The following is an 18,125-nucleotide window of genomic DNA, read 5'->3' on the forward strand; positions in this document are numbered from 1 at the left end:
CCTAGACCGCAAAGGCGCATACTTTCATATACCAATACACCCTGCTCACAGAAAGTATCTGAGGTTTACTATTCAAGGACAACACTACCAGTTCAAAGTCCTACCCTTCGGTGTCACAACAGCTCCATGGGTGTTCACCAAATGCCTAGCAACAGTGGCAGCACATCTCAGAAGACAACACATTCATGTGTACCCATATCTGGACGATTGGCTAATACACGCGCCATCGGCCCAGCAATGTGCCAGCCACATGTCAAAAACCATTCATCTCCTGCACAGTCTAGGCTTCTCGCTAAACTACCCAAAATCGCACCTGCAACCCTCCCACGTCCAACAGTACCTGGGAGCGACAATAGATACACTAGTGGCGAAGGCATACCCTAACGCAGCACGGATCAACAGTATGCAGATGTTGATCCGAAAGTTCAGACCACAACACTCATTGCCAGCTCGAGTGTTTATGCAACTAATAGGCATGATGGCCTCGTGCATATTTATAGTCCCTCATGCCAGACTACACATGCGGCCGCTACAGGAGTGCCTAGCAAGGCAGTGGAACCAGGCTCAAGGACAATTAAAAGACCTAGTGTTGGTGACCAGTCGTGCATACAACTCTCTGCATTGGTGGAATCCACAAAACCTTTGCAAAGGACGACTGTTCCAAGAGCCTGTCCCACAAATAGTGATGACTGCGGACGCATCCCTGCTAGGCTGGGGAGCCCATGTCCTGCATTACACAGTCCAGGGACTATGGACTATACAACAGAAAAAGATGCACATCAATCTTCTAGAGTTGATGGCGATCTTCCTAGCCCTAAAAGCGTTCAAGAAACAATTATGCAACAAAACCGTGTTGATCCGGACGGACAACATGACGGCTATGTATTACATTCAAAAGCAGGGAGGGACACACTCCCCACAGCTGTTGCACCTGGCTCAAAGAGTGTGGAAATGGGCCATTCAGAGGAACATGTTTCTCATGGCAGAACACCTCCCAGGCAAGGACAATCAAATAGCCGACCTGCTCAGCAGACACTGTCAACAAATGCACGAGTGGGAGATACACCCCACTGTGCTCCAACCATTCTTCCGGAAGTGGGGACAACCGGAAATAGATCTGTTTGCCACAAGCGAAAACGCAAAATGCCAGTACTTTGCCACCAGGTTCCCACATCCGCAGTCGCAGGGCAATGCGATATGGATGAACTGGTCTGGGAAATTTGCGTACGCTTTTCCCCCAGCGCCGTTAATCCCGCTGGTGGCACGCAAACTGCGCCAACATTCCCTGACGCTAATCCTAGTTGCTCCCACGTGGGCAAGTCAACCATGGTACACAACGTTCCTAGAACTGTCAGTGGTGCCTCATCAGAGACTGCGACTCACACCCAGTCTTCTAACTCAGAACCGTGGCGAAATCCAACACCCAGATCCGCAACAGCTGAAACTGGCGATCTAGCTCCTGAAATCCTAGAATTTCGATACCTCAACTTGCCTCCAGACTGCATGAATATTATCAAAGAGGCAAGAAGACCCACTACCAGGGCATGTTATGCAGCAAAGTGGAAACGTTTCGTCATTTACTGCAGAAACAACAACATAAACCTATTAGATGCTTCTACACAAAACATCATTTTCTATCTCCTGCACCTACAATGTTGCAATTTAGCCTATTCATCCATCAGGATACATCTGGCTGCGTTGGCAGCATACCTCCAAAACAGACAACACCTTTCACTGTTTAGAGTGTCAGCAATAAAGGCATTCATGGAAGGACTCAAACGAGTAATTCCACCAAAACACCCACCTTCACCTGTCTGGAATCTAAACGTCGTTTTAACCAGACTTATGGGACAACTTTTGAACCACTACACTCATGCGAACTACAATTTCTTACTTGGAAGGTGGCTTTCCTAAATGCCATTACTTCACTTCGAAAAGTTAGCGAGCTACAAGCCCTAACTATTCAAGAGCCATTCATTCAAGTACATGCGAATAGAGTAGTTCTCAGAACAAACCCTAAATTCATGCCAAAAGTGATATCCCATTTTCATATAAATCAAACAATAGAACTGCCAGTGTTCTTTCAAAACCCACAGACAGTAGCTGAAAGGGCCTAGCATACTCTAGATGTCAAGAGAGCTCTGCTATACTATATAGATAGAACAAAGGCATTTCGAAAAACAAAACAGTTGTTTGTTGCTTTCTCACCACAACACAAAGGCAACCCTATCTCAAAATCAGGTATAGCAAGATGGATCGTTAAGTGCATTCAATTATGTTATTTAAAAGCAAAACGCACCTTAACAGTTCCCCCTAGGGTGCATTCTACACGCAAACTAGGGGCATCCATGGCTTTCCTAGGAAATATTCCTTTACACGAAATTTGTAGAGCAGCCACATGGTCAACCATACATACATTTACCAAACACTATTGCGTAGATGTACATTCCAAACAGCAAGCTGCTGTAGGACAGGCGGTTCTCAAAACTCTTTTTCAGACTGCTGCAGCTGGCACAGGCGGCCACCGCTAGGGGAGATACTGCTATACATTCTATGCACAGATATGAATTCAGCAGCCCACATGCCTCGAACGGAATATGCTACTTACCAGTATGCATCTGTTCTTGGCATGTAGGGCTGCTGATATTCATATCGCCCACCCGCCTCCCCGGTACCTGTCGCAGCTGCAGCACTCACTCTTTGCATGGACATCTCTTACTGTACTATACTCCATCTCTGCCACAATGGCGAAAAACAATCTGAGGATGGAGAGGATGCCCATGCGCACTGTAGTCCAAGGGAGGAGCCACCTATCGCGTGATACTTCGAAGACTCTTCCAGGACAACAATGTGCAATCATCCGGACCCAACACTAGGCGGCGATCTATGCACAGATATGAATATCAGCAGCCCTACATGCCAAGAACAGATGCATACTGGTAAGTAGCATATTCCTTCCGTGGGCCAGTCGCTCTTTCTCTCCATTCCCTTGCATGCACCGATCTCTCCTACAAATCACTTCCTTATCCTTGATTCCCTCTATCCTGTATAGCTTTCAGCTTCTCATGTATCTCTTTCCACCACCTTCTCCTGCAAACCGCAGAGTCCGCTATCGAGAGCACAGTGTCCTGGTGTCTTTGCACATCACTTTCTCTGTGGCTCGTCTAAACAAATTGGTGCGGCTGCCATTAAAGTGCAAGCGCTGCATGGAGCGCTTTTACAAGCATTTGCAATGCAATAGGTCTCACGTTCGCGAGAATTCATTTCTACTGCCATTGTAAATGACAATGCCTTTTATTTATGTGTTTTTTAAAACCTAAATAAAAAACATTGACATTTACAATGCCAATAGCTTAAACTCTCGCAAATGCGAGACCTATTGCATTGCAAATGCTTGTTCTATCATCTTCCCTCCTTTTCCTATGCTATGCGTTTCTCACCTCCTGTCTGTTTCTTCTGAGGCATACCTCTATGCGCAGTTCTGCACTTTTTTAATACTCCGAGCTGCCAGACCAGATCTCGTGGAAGGTGCTGATAGAGCCCAAAAGGACTCTCCTCAATGGTTCAGACCTTTAAATACACCCCTTTACAAATAGCACCATGGGGAATCCTTCAGGCTCCAGAGAGGTTGATGGACCGTTTCCACTGTGCTCCGAATTAGAGCCACCTATGAAATAAAGTCATCAAAAAATCATGGACATTTATGATCATAATGAGTCAATGACGAGAGGTAAAGTTTAGTTTAAAGGCTTTATTTATCCATAGGTTAGAATCTCAGATATCTTTTTCAGTTTAGTAATTTACAAGAATAATAAAAGAGATTAGAAATTAGCAATCAAGAGATGTGTTCCATAAAGAAACCCAAAAAGCTAACTAAAAGATCGGTTCTAGATAAGAACCCATAAAGAGCTTTGTTGGAAAGGAGCTGTAAATAAAAGACGACCCCCCCCCTGAAGAGTAGTTCTGGAAGACAGCCCTGTTCCCCACAATTGCAGTAGCAACCGTTAAGAGTAGCGATCTGTGCATTAGCATCAATTGCAAATCAGTAACACTCCTCCAAGGACTGCAACAAATTCTTCCTGATGCACCTGAAAATGGTCAGTGTGCAACTTTACTTGCCCAAGCTCAAGAAACCAGACCGGCACCACTCCAGTTCCTACAAGTCAGGTAAGCAGAAGTCGAAGAATAGGACATCCAAAAAGAAGCATAAGAAAGACAAACAAGATTCCTCAGCTTCCTGACTCTTCCATTCACGACATAGATCACGTTGTTGGCATTTACAGGAACTGCCTCTGGCTTCGTCTTTTTCCTCAAAGCCCTTTTAAATTGCCTGAAGTTTCCCAGACCACCTCTAATCTGCAGAGAGTGGCTCCATTCATAGAGGTCAGGCTGCAAATATTTAATCTGCTCACACTCCCTCTGGTGTGCCTTCTGTCCCCACTGAGCTGTGAAGTACCCCGAGTCATGCTTCAACTGGCAGGTCTTCCTCTTGTGTCCAATGCCCCTGCTCAGAATCTGCCCCATGTACCCTCTGCACTATAAGTCTGCAAAAGCCCTTCCTGGATATCATTCCACCAACTCTAGCTCAGCGGTGTAGATATCGAATCCGCAGGATTTGGATTCTTCGTCTGTGAAAGTAAACTCCACACCATCGTATGATTACCAAAGCTAGGACCTAAATTGACGATAAATACCTAGCAGCTCCACTTTGTTGACACCATTGTTTTGCTAGAATGGAAGCCCTGTTTGGCTCCGATGCTGATTCTGATGCTATTTAGATGCCCCACATAGTTCTGACTAAGGCTGAGGAAGCAGATACCTTACACCGTCCACAGTATATTGATGCCAACATTTAACTGAATTTACAGAATGGCAGTGATCTTGAAACCTTGCCTGAGTCAGCTCTTGAGACACCATATTACCCTCTTTTGAAGGGAGTGTTTCCTTTGCTGGTGATATTAGGAGATTCCCAGAAGTGTTAGAACTCCGGGCCCAATTCACAGAACTAACTTAAGACAAAATCCTAAACTTACTACCATTTGGGTATTCACAGAAGGCACTCACTCATTTTGGTATTCACAGAAGTTAGGAGTCCTAACTTTAGGACTCCTAAATCCCTTCTGTGAATACCGAAAGTCTTAAAGTTAGGATTTTTCTCCGTTTAGGAGTAGTAAAGCTAGGACTCCTAACTTTTGGACTACTAAATGCCTTCTGTGAATACCGAAAGTCTTAAAGTTAGGATTTTTCTCAGTTTAGGAGTAGTAAAGTTAGGACTCCTAGCTTTAGGACTCCTAAACTGTATAATCTCCATACTTTGCTAGATTCACTAATGTTGAGCAAACTGACACCCACAAGCACTACTATTTTTTTCAGTGAAGGTCTTATGGCTGATGTGCGTATTCCTCTGTTGGGTACAACCACGTTGGTGGTGAAACAAATGCTGGCCTGGCTGGGAAAAAAACCCTTTTGCTTTGTGGCAGAAAAAGAAAATCCCCCACAACAGCAGATAAAAAATGTGACTCTAGAAGCCCAAACTTAGTCGTCAGTGTTGTTATAAATATATGATATATAGAGATAAAGAGAATTTTTCGGGAAAATTCAACACATTGTATAGTAAACGTGTAAAATAGTGACTTTCTCCTTAATTGTTTTCTTCATTCACTTCACTGTATTTTTATCTCATTTTGCCTGTGTTTTTTCCCCCATAGGTGAAAAACCATATGAATGTTACATTTGTCATGCCAAGTTCACACAGAGCGGTACCTTGAAAATGCACGTTTTACAAAAACATACACAAAACGTACCAAAGTATCACTGTCCCCATTGCGACATTGTCATTTCGCGGAAAAGCGACTTAGGTAAGTATCAGGCACAAACCAGCATGGCTCAATTTTTGTGTAATTTATTGAAAGCAACATTCAATTTTACAAGCTATAATTCTCAGCCTTCACTTAGTACTTCCGAGTTCAAATCTCTATTATTTGGGACAGAGAACTGTAATTCTAAACAAGGTTTCCCCACATTTCTATTAGAGTAATGTTATATATATATATGTGAACACATTAAGAACACATTTGGTTCATAATTGAATGAAAGACTTTGCCGTTGGTGTCCACATCAAAGTTAGCAAAGAAAAAACATTTCGAAATATGTATAATTTTTTTCTCATGCATAGTGAGGATTTTTAAAGTTCACTTACTGAACTTGAGGAGGTATAGCACTGGAAGCAGTGCAAGCTTCTCTCACACACACCATCATCATATAATCTTTAGTCGATTTTAAAAATAAAATCATAAAAGACAAGTCAGTTAAAAACAAAAAAATGGACATCCACATATTAACAGCTTTAAAACCCCCAAGGGATAACAGACAAGAGAAAAAGAAACTGTGGGGTGAGATTAGAAACTGTAAATACTGTAGGGTCGGCCTAACTTGCATAAAATTCATGGGTTTTAAAATTGGTCTTAAAAACCTACATCGTAAGGTATTATATTTTGAGAAAATGATAACGATGTGTAGTTTGTCACTGACAGAGACATTGTCACATTCGCTCACACAGAAACTGTAGACCCTTAGTAGCTCAGTCCCACCATCACTCCTTCATAAAACAGGTAAAACAAAGTATTTGGCATGTAACATTTCCTCACACACTAATCGGGTAAAGCATAGCAGAAAAATCACCCCCCTCTCACAGAACACCTGTACAGCATATGCAGGGGATTACACCTGCTACCTCACCTGGCATTAGAAAAAATATGACTACTCATATTGTAAGAATTATGCTAAAGAAGATTCCTCTGTAGTAAATGGCAGTAGGTGTTTACTCAAATTACGTTAACCTGTATTTAAATGCAGACGGATAACAGACTATTAATTTGATATTCCTTTGGATTTTAGAAGGAGACTCCTCCGAATACCTTATCCAGTAGATAAGGGAATCAACATATTGTGTTAATTTTCCCTAAATTAAGATCCTCTTTACCTTATGTACGATTACAAAAAGTAGATTTCAGTGCAAGCTTACTTCACCCACACAAAAAAGGTGCACCCAGTAGATAAGGGAATCAACATATTGTGTTAATTTTCCCTAAATTAAACGCAAAAATCCTCTTTACCTTATGTACGATTACAAAAAGTAGATTTCAGTGCAAGCTTACTTCCCCCACACAAAAAAGGTGCACCCTAAGTTGCTGCAGTGCCAGCATCACTCACTCATAGAACATTTAAAGTGGGGTAGTTGGCATGTAACATTTCCTCACACGCTTGATCAGGTGCCACACAATAACATCAATCCTTACACACAGAGAACCTGTTCAGCATGTGCAGCTCACATGTAAGTGCTGGAGATTACATCTAGTGGTTCACCTGGCATTAAATAAAAGATTATTACTCCTATTGTAAGCATTAAGCAAAAGAAGTTTACTTGGATCAGTTACCGCTCACATAAAGTAGATTACTTTTAGCACTTTGCTCTTCTTTCCATTAAACGTGGATATTTTATGCCTCCTGCAGTGAACTACCAAATGAGATTAATCTAATGACAGTACCCATTTTATGATTTCAAATTATGATTTCTTATATTACTCTACCGCCACGATGGATTATAAAAGGAGATTATATTAATTCCTTTACGCTGAAGTAAATTACAACAGGTGATTACTCAAATTTTATTACCCTGTATTTAATTGCAGCAGGACATATATCCACTTAACTTTAACTTTACAGAATATTGCTTTGCTATTGCCAAAGCTTTTAGAAAGAGATTTCTGTGAATAATTTATTCTGTACACTATAGAAACCTAATATTATGATTCTTTTCCCGGATATTAAGCAAATCAAAATCTTTTTACCTTATGTAAGATAACAGAAAGTAGATTTGTGTGGTTGCTTCACTTTGTATTAGATAACTCAGTGTAATCTGTTATTTAATACAGACTAGTGCTTTGATTATTAAATCTGATTCCATTATACATTGTAATATTACAGAAAATGGTTCACCTGATTACTTTGTTTAGAGAAAAAGGTGCGTGATAAAATATCACGACCCTGCCTGGCGCACAGCTTTTTATAGTATTTCCACCTATTCAAGCTCTTGCATTATATATCAACTTTACTCTGTTTGTGGGTTCCATTAAGTACACATTTTATTTTTGATCACTTCTTTTTTAGTTACCCAAAAGTTATAAACAAATCATTTTTATATGGGCTGGTATTTTATATGAACTTAACAATAGTTCTAAAGAGTACATTTGTTGTATTCAACATCATACAGACAACTCTTAGAATTACGACGATTGTTGAAAAAAGGTTGGCCCGATGCATTTCGGGACCCTTGTCCCTTCCTCAGGGGCCTTCAATATGAAGTGTTTGGAATGTGTTGGCCTCTAATGAAACAGAATATGAATTCTGGGTTTCTTAAGGAACGGTAGCGTGTCGTTAATGTTATCGATGAAGTTCTCGAATGAAAAACTGGTAAACGGCTGAGTTCCGAATGTTCACTTGATTACTTTGCCTGCATTAGAGATCCCTCTCATAAATTTACTCAGCGTTCGATTACAGAACACTATTTCTGAATTGGGTTACATGACGAAACTACACTTAAACCAGCATTTAATTGCCAATGGAGATTCCTTAATTTCCCTTTTATTGCATTATAGGATGAAGTTAGGTTAATTTACCCTAATTTAGAGTGATCTTATTACAGCATCTTTCCTCATGTTACAGACAAAAAATACTATGATTACTTTATCCTGCACCGGATTGTGTAGTGAGGGTAATATGATGACATCATTCTAAATCTGACTGCAGGGTTTAAACTTTTCAGATTAGAAAAGGAGATGATAATTCCTGTGCCTTACCCCAGTTTAAAGGATAGTACATCGTCTATTTCAATTTGCATTACCTAACAAGAGTCTGTATTGAAGACCATACTTGGATTAATTTACTGTGAATGTGACTGAAATGGAAGGAAACAAAAACTTTGTGTTTACCCTGTGCCAGATCACACAAATTGATTACTCTTTATTTGAATATATGACGTTACAACGCATGCAATTACAACACGTGCTTTAACAACACAGTCTTTACTTCACAACTACCATTACATTGCATGATTTTTACAAGGCATACCATTAAATCGCATTTTTTAAACTACCATTGCAACGTATTCCATTACAACGCACACCATTACAACGCATACCATTAAGACGCATAATACTTATAGGGCAACTGTAGGGTAAGTGTTGGATAGTGTAGGGGTAAAAAATACTATTCCTTCTCCAGAGAGTGCAACAGTAGGGTAAATGTTGGATAGTGTAATGGTAGAAATTACTATTCCCACTCTAGTGAGTGCAACAGTAGGGTAAATGTTGTATAGTGTAGGGGTAAAAATCACTATTCCCACTCCAGTGAGTGCAACAGTAGGGTAAATGTTGGATAGTGTACGGGTAAAAATTACTAAGTGTTGGATAGTGTAGGGGTAAAAAATTACTATTCCCACTCCAGTGAGTGCAACAGTAGGGAAAGTGTTGGATAGTGTAGGGGTAAAAATTACTATTCCCATGTACCCCAAAACCCATAGCCCCCTAATACTAAAAGAATCTCCATCTCTAACCTTATAATGAGTTGTAATGGCACGCGTTGTAATGATATGCATTATAATGGCATGTGTTGTAGTGACATGCGTTGTTATGGCATGCATTGTTATGGCATGCGATGTAAAGGCAGTTGCGTTGTAACAGTTGCGTTGTAAAGGTAAGTCATTGTAATGACTGCGTTGTAATGGATGTTTCCCCTTTATTTATTTCCATTTCCATGTGTTGCGTCAAAGAAAACATTGTTTTGTCCTGCATTGGATTACAGAATATGCTTCCTCTGATTATATTACACTTTATATGATTGTAGGCGATTATCCAAATTACGTTACATTCTATCAGATTATGGCGATTTGCACTGATTTCAATATTCCACACTAGATTGCAGAATTTAATTAAACTTGCTATTTTGATTTGAGTTATATAAAATTACATTCTTATATACTCTGCTCTTTGATCCATAACAAGATCACTTTACTATGCATTAGATCACAGAAGATGTTTACGAAATGCTGGAGTAAGGAAGGATGCAATTAATTGCAACAACAATATGGTTGCTCCAGTGGTGGATGGTACCAGCAATCTGTTCAAGTCTGGGGAGCTCTTAGACAAAGACTGCTTCAGCAGGCTTGCTAATATTCTTCTATCTGTTCTTGGATCCCTTGCAGCCATTTGCACGCCAAACATGTGTTTGCATGGGTTTTTGTAGCACAGGTTCAAGTTTCAGCACATCCTAATCTTTTACAGATTAAGCGTTTCTGATGGATAGTTCTGTCTGCAGATTCCTCACCTTATGAATATTCCAAAGTGGCACGCTGGATCTGAAAACTTTTTCTGTTATGTGTATATATCCAGTACTGGTAGGTAACATCATGTAACTTCAGTCGCAACTCTGCCCACCCATATAGTGAGAAGTGAGGCACGCAGAACAGATGGCATGTCCTGCTTTGAGGCATTGCAAAAAAGGCCGTTGCAGGGAAGCCCCAGTCTTGGTTGGGGGCAATAGCAGGAATTATATTCAGGCAAATAAGAGGATCCCGGACATTGTAGTGATCAGAAAAACAGGTATTTGCAAGAGCAGAGGATCAAAAGGTAGAGCCATAAAATATATTTACAACAGCATGTACCCAGATACTGAAATGAGTCAGCATCACTTAAGAAGAGATAGGTGGCTGGTCCTTGCTTGAGGAGAGGATGCTAAGGTATCTCAGTACAGTGTTTCCCAACCTGTGGGTCACGACCATATTTTCGGTGGGTCATGAAAGTCCAAGCAATAAATAAAGATGCCTTTCAATTCTGGATTTATCTTACCCATTTTCTGTGCTTCAAAGACTGTGATCAAATGTCAGGCTATGTCTTCTATCAAATTGCGTCTTATTTTTTTAACCTGGAGATTGGTGTTTGCAAACTCCTTTCACGTTATAGTCAGAGAAACAAACGTAAAGTGAATTATGTGATACTCTTGCTGGGGTACAGAGAGTGTAAAATGAAAAACTGTAGGATGTCATTTTTCGTAACACACAACAGAATGCAAAATTTCCTAGTTAACGTGCAGGAAAGTTTCAATTCTATTAAGGAGGCGGAGGCGAGGATTAGGCTTGTTCTTTCTCACTTTACTTTCTCCAGCAGCCTTTCCAAAGGTTCCAAACATCATAAACAAACATCATTTCCCATGAACACAGGGAAAAAATGAACATAGAAAGTGTCCGATCCTCATCATCCATTCATCTGTCAGGACGCCTCATATCCTTCTCTGCAGGCGCTCTATCTTCTTCTTTCTTCCTGCGACCCCTCATGGCAGTCTTCTACTCTACTCTTGTTTGCCCATATCCGAACCTACGGCAAAGGGACAATTCGTCAGATCGGTAACACCAACCCCGTGAACAAAACCACAGTAAGACACTCTTTTCATCAGAGGAAACAATCCAAACAACTCATGAAATAAACGTATATCATAAAGAGATTACACACCGTACCAACGAAGAATTCTGGGGAGGGTTCAAATGAACATCGGGTGGGCTAATCCTCGCCTCCTCCTCCTTAATAGAATTGAAACTTTCCTGCACGTCAGTTAGGAAATTTTTCATTCTATGTCAGGGGCGGAGGCTTCTGATTAGGCTAGTTTAAAGCTTGTCCACCACCTAAGAGCCCAGGGAGACCATCAGCTTAAAGTAAAACCTCTTGAAGGTTGAATCTGAGGACCAGTCCGCTGCATTGAGGATGTCCTCGAGCCGTGCTCCCAGATTAAAGGCCTTGCACGCCATTGTACCTCTCACTGAATGAGCACCAAAACGGGAAATATCTATACCAGCCTCCTGCATGACCCAACAGATCCATCTAGCAAAAGTAATTGATGAAACCGCCCCTTGTGGCTTCATGAGCGCAATGAACAATTGCTTGACACCCTGTGGGCGTACATCTACTGTCGCGACCTCATAGGCCTTAAGCGCTCTGACCACACACAACTTCGGGACGTCAGGAAAAGCCGGGTAAGAGACCAAACGAGAATTGCACTTAGGGCGTCTTAAAATTTGAAAAGTCACCCCCTCCAGGGTAAAAACCCGACCTGTGAGATCTAGCGCTCTCACATCCGAGACTCTCCGACTAGAAATCAGACATAACAACATCGCGAGTTTTGCCGACATCTCTTTTCTGGACAAATACTTATTAGAAGGCCACGACCGAAACAGATTCAGGACCTTATTCACATCCCATAGAACCGAGTAGTGAGGCTCTGGAGGAACCGACAGCCTGATGCCTCACAACAACTTACGGACCAAGGGATGCTCACCAATCGGGTGATTATCTACTGGCACATGTCCTGCCGAAATGGCGGACCGAAAAGTATTAATCGACCTATAGGCCAAGCCGTCCTTTGCCAGCGAGGTCAAGAAATTTAGGACGTGGACAACGTCCGCTCCCAACGGATCCACCTGTCGTCGCAGACACCAACGGACCCAGCAGGACCAGGCTGATCTATACCTCTTATTGGTGCTGTCCGGCCAGGACTTCTCGAGTAACGTGGCAGCATCCTGCGAACGGCCTGTGACTTGCCAGTGTCGCCTGTAACCCTCCAGGCCATCAGGCGCAGGCTGCCCATGGCCAGAAGATGGTGAGGATTCCCTTGAGGGTCCCTGAGGAGATCGGGACTGAGGGGTAGAGGGATTGGAAAATCCCAGGAAAGTTCCATCAGAACCGGAAACCAGGCTTGCGACCTCCATATCGGGGTGATTACCACCAGGTCCGCCTGCTGCCTCCTCACCTGCGTTGACAACCTCATGATCATTGCAAAGGGGGGAAACGCATACCCCCGCTCCTTGCTCCAATCTTGGAGGAAGGCATCCACTGCCAGGGCCCCCGGATCCGGACGCCAACTGTAATACCGCTCCAGCTGGGTGTCCAGGCACGAGGCAAAGAGATCCACTGAGAACGGACCCCACCGGCTCTCAATTGCCCTGAAAACTTCCGGGTGAAGTTGCCACAAACTGGTATCTTTCCAGTGGCGCGAGCACCAGTCCGCCACTTGATTGGATGTTCACAGTAAGTGCTCCGCTGACAGTAATATCCGGTTGGTCAGACAATATTCCCAGAGGTCACGTGCGAGATTGGACAACGCTCGAGAACGAGTCCCCCCGAGATGGTTGATGTAACGCACCGCCGCCACATTGTCCATCTTGAGAAGAACACAACTCTGGACCACATCCTTCGTCCAGCATTTCACAGCGAACGAGCCGGCCATCAGCTCCAGGCAATTGATATGGAGAGCCTTTTCTGCAGACGACCATCTTCCGCCTGTAGACACATCGCCACAGCGAGCTCTCCAGGCCGACCCGCTGGTGTCGGATTCTATGATCAGGTCTGGCTTGGAGCCGAATATTTCACGACTGTTCCAAGCCTCCATGTTATCGATCCACCATCGCAGCTCTGTCCGTGCCTCGTCCGTGAGGGGAACAACCTGCGAATAGGTAAGACCTTTCCTCAAGTGGAAGGCTTTGAGACGTTAAAGGGCTCTGTAGTGCAAAGGCCCCGGGAATATCGCCTGAATCGAGGACGATAGGAGGCCCACCACCCTGGCCAGGTGGCGCAACTGAATTGTGGGCCTCGCAAGAGTCCGCCTCAGCTTGTGCCTGATCTTGGACAACTTCCGCGAGGGCAGGGATAAGCTGGTCTCCGCGGAGTTGATCAGAAATCCCAAAAACTGTATGCTCTGCGCCGGCCGGAGATCGGATTTGGCTTCGTTGAGGACAAACCCCAGTGACTCCAAAAGGGACACCGCTGTCTGCAACTGGGCCATCAATCTGCATGGATTCTGACACATGAGTAGTATGTTGTCTAAATAGATTATCAACCGAATACCCTCCGACCGGAGTCGCTCCACCACCGGCTTCCTCACTTTGGTGAAGCACCACGGAGCGGAGGACAGCCCGAAAGGCAGGGGGTGAACTCGAAAATCTGAGAGCCCCATTGGACCTTGGAGGAAACGCCTGTGTGGGGCGAAGATCGGGATGGTCAGATAAGCATCCTTCAGGTCCAGGCGGACCATCCAATCCCCATCCAGAAGAAGATCCCGCAGGAGGTTAATGCCCTCCATCTTGAAATAGCGATAGATGAGCCATCCATTGAACTCCTTGAGATTTATTACTGGTCAGTACCCCCCATCCTGCTTTTCCACCAGGAAAATATTGCTGAGGAACCCCCCAGGGTGTAGGACCGAGCGAGTAATTGGTCCCTTCCGCAGCAGCTCCGAAATTTCGTTGTCTATTAGCACTTCCTGGTCTCTGGTAAAAACTACAGGCCTGGGCCGTCGGGGTTGCTTGGGCAGGTCAGAGTACTCTATTTGAAACCCACAGACGGTTTGTAAAACCCAAGCGTCGGTGGTAAGCAAAGACCAGTTGTGAAGAAAATATTGCAGTCTGCCCCCCAACCTCACACCAGTCGCCCTTTGAACTCTTACCTCTTTGATTATTGTATCCACCGTCTCCCCTGCCTCTGCCACCTTGTCGACGGGGATACCCTCTGGTCTGGTAGAAATTCCCGAATTTTTCGGGGTCCTGATATTGTCCTCTGTGGGACTCGGCGGGCTTGGTGGAGGCTCTATTGTAGTGACGGCCAGCCATGCGCCCCCTGCCACGACTGGCTGCGCCAAAAACACCGGGGTAAATATGCGTTTGATTGACGACTGGGCTTTGTCCAGAGAATTGAATGTATTCACGAACTTGCCAAGCTCTTTTACGAAGGGATCTCCAAAAAGATTCCCATCTGCAACCTGGCCCGCCTCCGATGTGGCCAGTTCCCCCAATTTGGGATCAATCTTGATCAGAATAGACCGACGTCTCTCAGTAGAGATCGCCACGTTAGCATTGCCTAGAAAAATTATGGCCCTCTGTGCCCTACCTGACAATGTGTCCGGGTCAATCATTGAGCCTGAGGCCTTGGCATCTTCAGCCATATCTAATAGTTTCGCCAAAGGCCCCGCAGCGTCTGTAAAAAAGTTCAATCGGGTCGGGGACAATCGATAGTTGCCCGGCGGTATTGCCTCTGTGACCCTCTAGTTATTTAAATCAATGAAGAGGCAGGCGCTGGAGACTGGAAAGCAGGAAACAAGGTTTTTTTTTTATTCTCTCCGGAGGAGAACACAACGAAACGGACAGAAGGTATCGTTCTGAGGTGCTCTAACTGTATTCCTGAGGCCTGGCCTCTTATACACACATTTATGACTTTATTGTAGATTACACATACATGTTAAAGCTTTGATGTACGGAAAAGACATTCTCGGAACTCCCCTTTGGGCCCGTTCCCATACACATTTACAGTTGAAGTCCCCACCCTAGTCACAACAGGTGATGAGCATCGCGCAGCTGGATAATCCGCCGATTCACGGAATGTGGGGGGTTTGATCGGGTCTCATGGGGTGGGGGCTTTGATCAACCCGGGGATTCTTTGATGGGGGAAGCTTTCTATTGTACGGGGAGGGGCAAGGATGGTATCGGCAGAGCTGGGTGTCGGCTTGGGAACGGGGAGGACAAAACGGGCACACGGGGGAAAAGGGGGTTTGCATCTAAGGGCCGGAGATCATGAAAGGAAAGCAGGGAGGAGTCGCGCTGGGAACAGGATGAGGGCCTGGAGCAGAGCAGCGCCGAAGAGGGGGTTTATGATTCAAGGCAGGTGCAAGCAGGGGGGGGTTGGTCAGCGTGCAGGCTTAGTGAAGGCAAAGGGCTATGTCAGGGGCCAGCGGCATGCAAAAGGGTTCGTTCTGATCGGGGCATCTTAGAAAATGGCGGGCGCGCACGAAAAAGTGTGGCATCAGGGGAAGAGGCAAGATGGCGCAGATAATGTTCACCAAACTGTACTAATTTTCAACAGTCCTCCCTTTAACATATTCAAGACATCTTGCTGGGTGTTTTCTATTCGGTTCTACTGAGGTGGGCATGAGAAAGGAAACGGTAGGAACCCTAGATGAAAGAGTTGTAAACAATACATTTTGAGATTTCTAGTTTTTAGGAGGTGCACCTATTTGATAAACTTTGATAAATTTGTTCAGCAGGAAAGTCATAGGAATGTAATACAAAAAACGGTTCTGTAGCGAGCAGCAAGTACATATCATAACGTGAACTGGCAGGTTATTACATATTTCAGATTCGGATTGGAGCAGGATCAATACAATGGCGGCTGGGAGAGAAATGAGGCATAGCAAAAACGGTGATTGTGGATGTCAAATGTTCGAAGTTTTACGAGTTCTCATTGTTCTTTGTGGTCTTTCGTTGGCGCTGTTGAGCACCGGCGGTGGAGCTACGAGTCCAGCTCTGTTCTAAGTTCTGCGTTGCAGGGCACGACCCTTTCCTCGCGTTTTCTGGCCGGGAAGGTCCTTTTCGCCCTGTGTCCTTTGAGGTGATAGTCAGAAAGTTCAGATGGAAGAAGAGCGTACAAAACAGTCCATAGGGTAGGTCAGAGGGAAAGGGGGATGGAGCAAGGCCAAATTAGGAACAAACTAGGGGAACGAGAGACTTCAAATAGGCGAGCATGTGACCGAATTCAGAGAGCGGGGACTTGTCGACAGGCACTGGACACCAAGCAGGGGCATCAGGTCGACCCTTTCTTCTCATGTTGTCGAAAACAGTGCCTCGTCCTGCAGCTCTTTTCTGTCGTGGTCTCGCCTTGGTTAATGTCGCAGGTGTTCCTTAGTCTGCAGTCAGGCCTCGTGCTCCCACATCCGGTCCTTCTCTCCTCCAACAGCAGTACCCTTAAACAAGTTTGAAAAGACAGTCTTTAGAAAATTTGCAGATGGAGATAATCAAAAAGTCTATTTCTCTCCCAGCTCCAGGCAAAGAATGAAAATGCTCGTTCTCACAACTGGCATATGAAATGACCGGTGACGGGCCTGTTAGATTTACTTATGACTTTCCTTCATAATTAGTTCACGACAGTTCATCTGATGGTGACCCACCTTCGTGAGACGAACCTGGCGAAGATATGCTGTTCTCTAGAGTTTTACATTTACAAAGGGTACTGTGAGTCATCAACATGGTACTACACAGGTATTTTGCTGAGAGGCGAACATGACTAAAACATCTCCTTTCTATAGATGCATCCTGCTTTTAAACTACTACGGGGTTCATTTCGGTTATTTCTTTACCTTGGGCTAATCTGTTAACCTTGTAAAACATCATTCTGGATCCTACGTAACCTTTTACAGCCCGATTACTTAATCAGGAAGGACAGGGGTTTTATGGGAAACAACCAGGGACATATACAGGGGAGGTAACGGGGGTGATCATTTTTTTTTTCGGCTTGGGTATTGCGACAATTCGGGGAGGGGAGGGTCGCGTATTCTGAGGTCCTTGTTTTATACTATAGGAGCCGTTGACATGTAGTTCCCTTATTTCGGGTCAGATTAGGGAACCTCTGTCGTCTTACCTGTCCTTTCCCTTACGGCCCCACCTGGGTTCATTGACTTCTAGCGGAAAAGGAGAGGTAACGACGCGGTCTCAGGGTGATTGTATTAAAGACAAGTTTTTGTGCAAATACTGACGGTATTTGAAGCCAATTAGGTGGGGTGCTAGGGGTGGCAGTCTGCCAATTTCGGGGCTAACCACTCGGAAGAGTGGGAGTGCAGAAATAGAGAGAGAGAGAGAGAGAGAGAGAGAGAGAGAGAGAGAGAGAGAGAGAGAGAGAGAGAGAGAGAGAGAGAGAGAGAGAGAGAGAGAGAGAGAGAGAGAGAGAGAGAGAGAGAGAGAGAGAGAGTGCAACGGCAGGCTAAATAGTACACGTGCAACAGAGAGGGTGGCAGTGTATTCAAGAAAGGCTATTTAGTGCATTACACAGTAAAGGGCATTCGCGGGTCTGCGTTAGGATCTTGTAATCATGCAGTTTGAGCATTAGACAGGGTAGAGGGGACGCGCCTTGAGAAGAAGGAAAGAAGAAAGGAGGTACCATTTTGTCGCACTTCTCGCATTCTCGGTCCTTCGACCAGTTGGGTCGACGCCTCAGTCACACACACACATTCCCTCATAGTTTCGCATCATACGTGACATG

General features: G+C 44.3%; 1 protein-coding gene across 1 annotated transcript in view; it reads left to right on the forward strand.

Annotated features, from left to right (window-relative positions):
• Positions 1-18,125, forward strand: part of CTCFL (CCCTC-binding factor like) — a 270,522-nt gene that overhangs the window by 175,587 nt on the left and 76,810 nt on the right. Inside the window, exon 8 of the mRNA XM_078651972.1 lies at positions 5,709-5,858. Coding sequence (XP_078508098.1) covers positions 5,709-5,858 — 150 coding nt within the window. The remainder of the gene's footprint in view (positions 1-5,708; positions 5,859-18,125) is intronic.

This window comes from Lissotriton helveticus, chromosome 7 (assembly GCF_964261635.1).
Source record: "Lissotriton helveticus chromosome 7, aLisHel1.1, whole genome shotgun sequence".
NCBI lineage: Eukaryota > Metazoa > Chordata > Amphibia > Caudata > Salamandridae > Lissotriton > Lissotriton helveticus.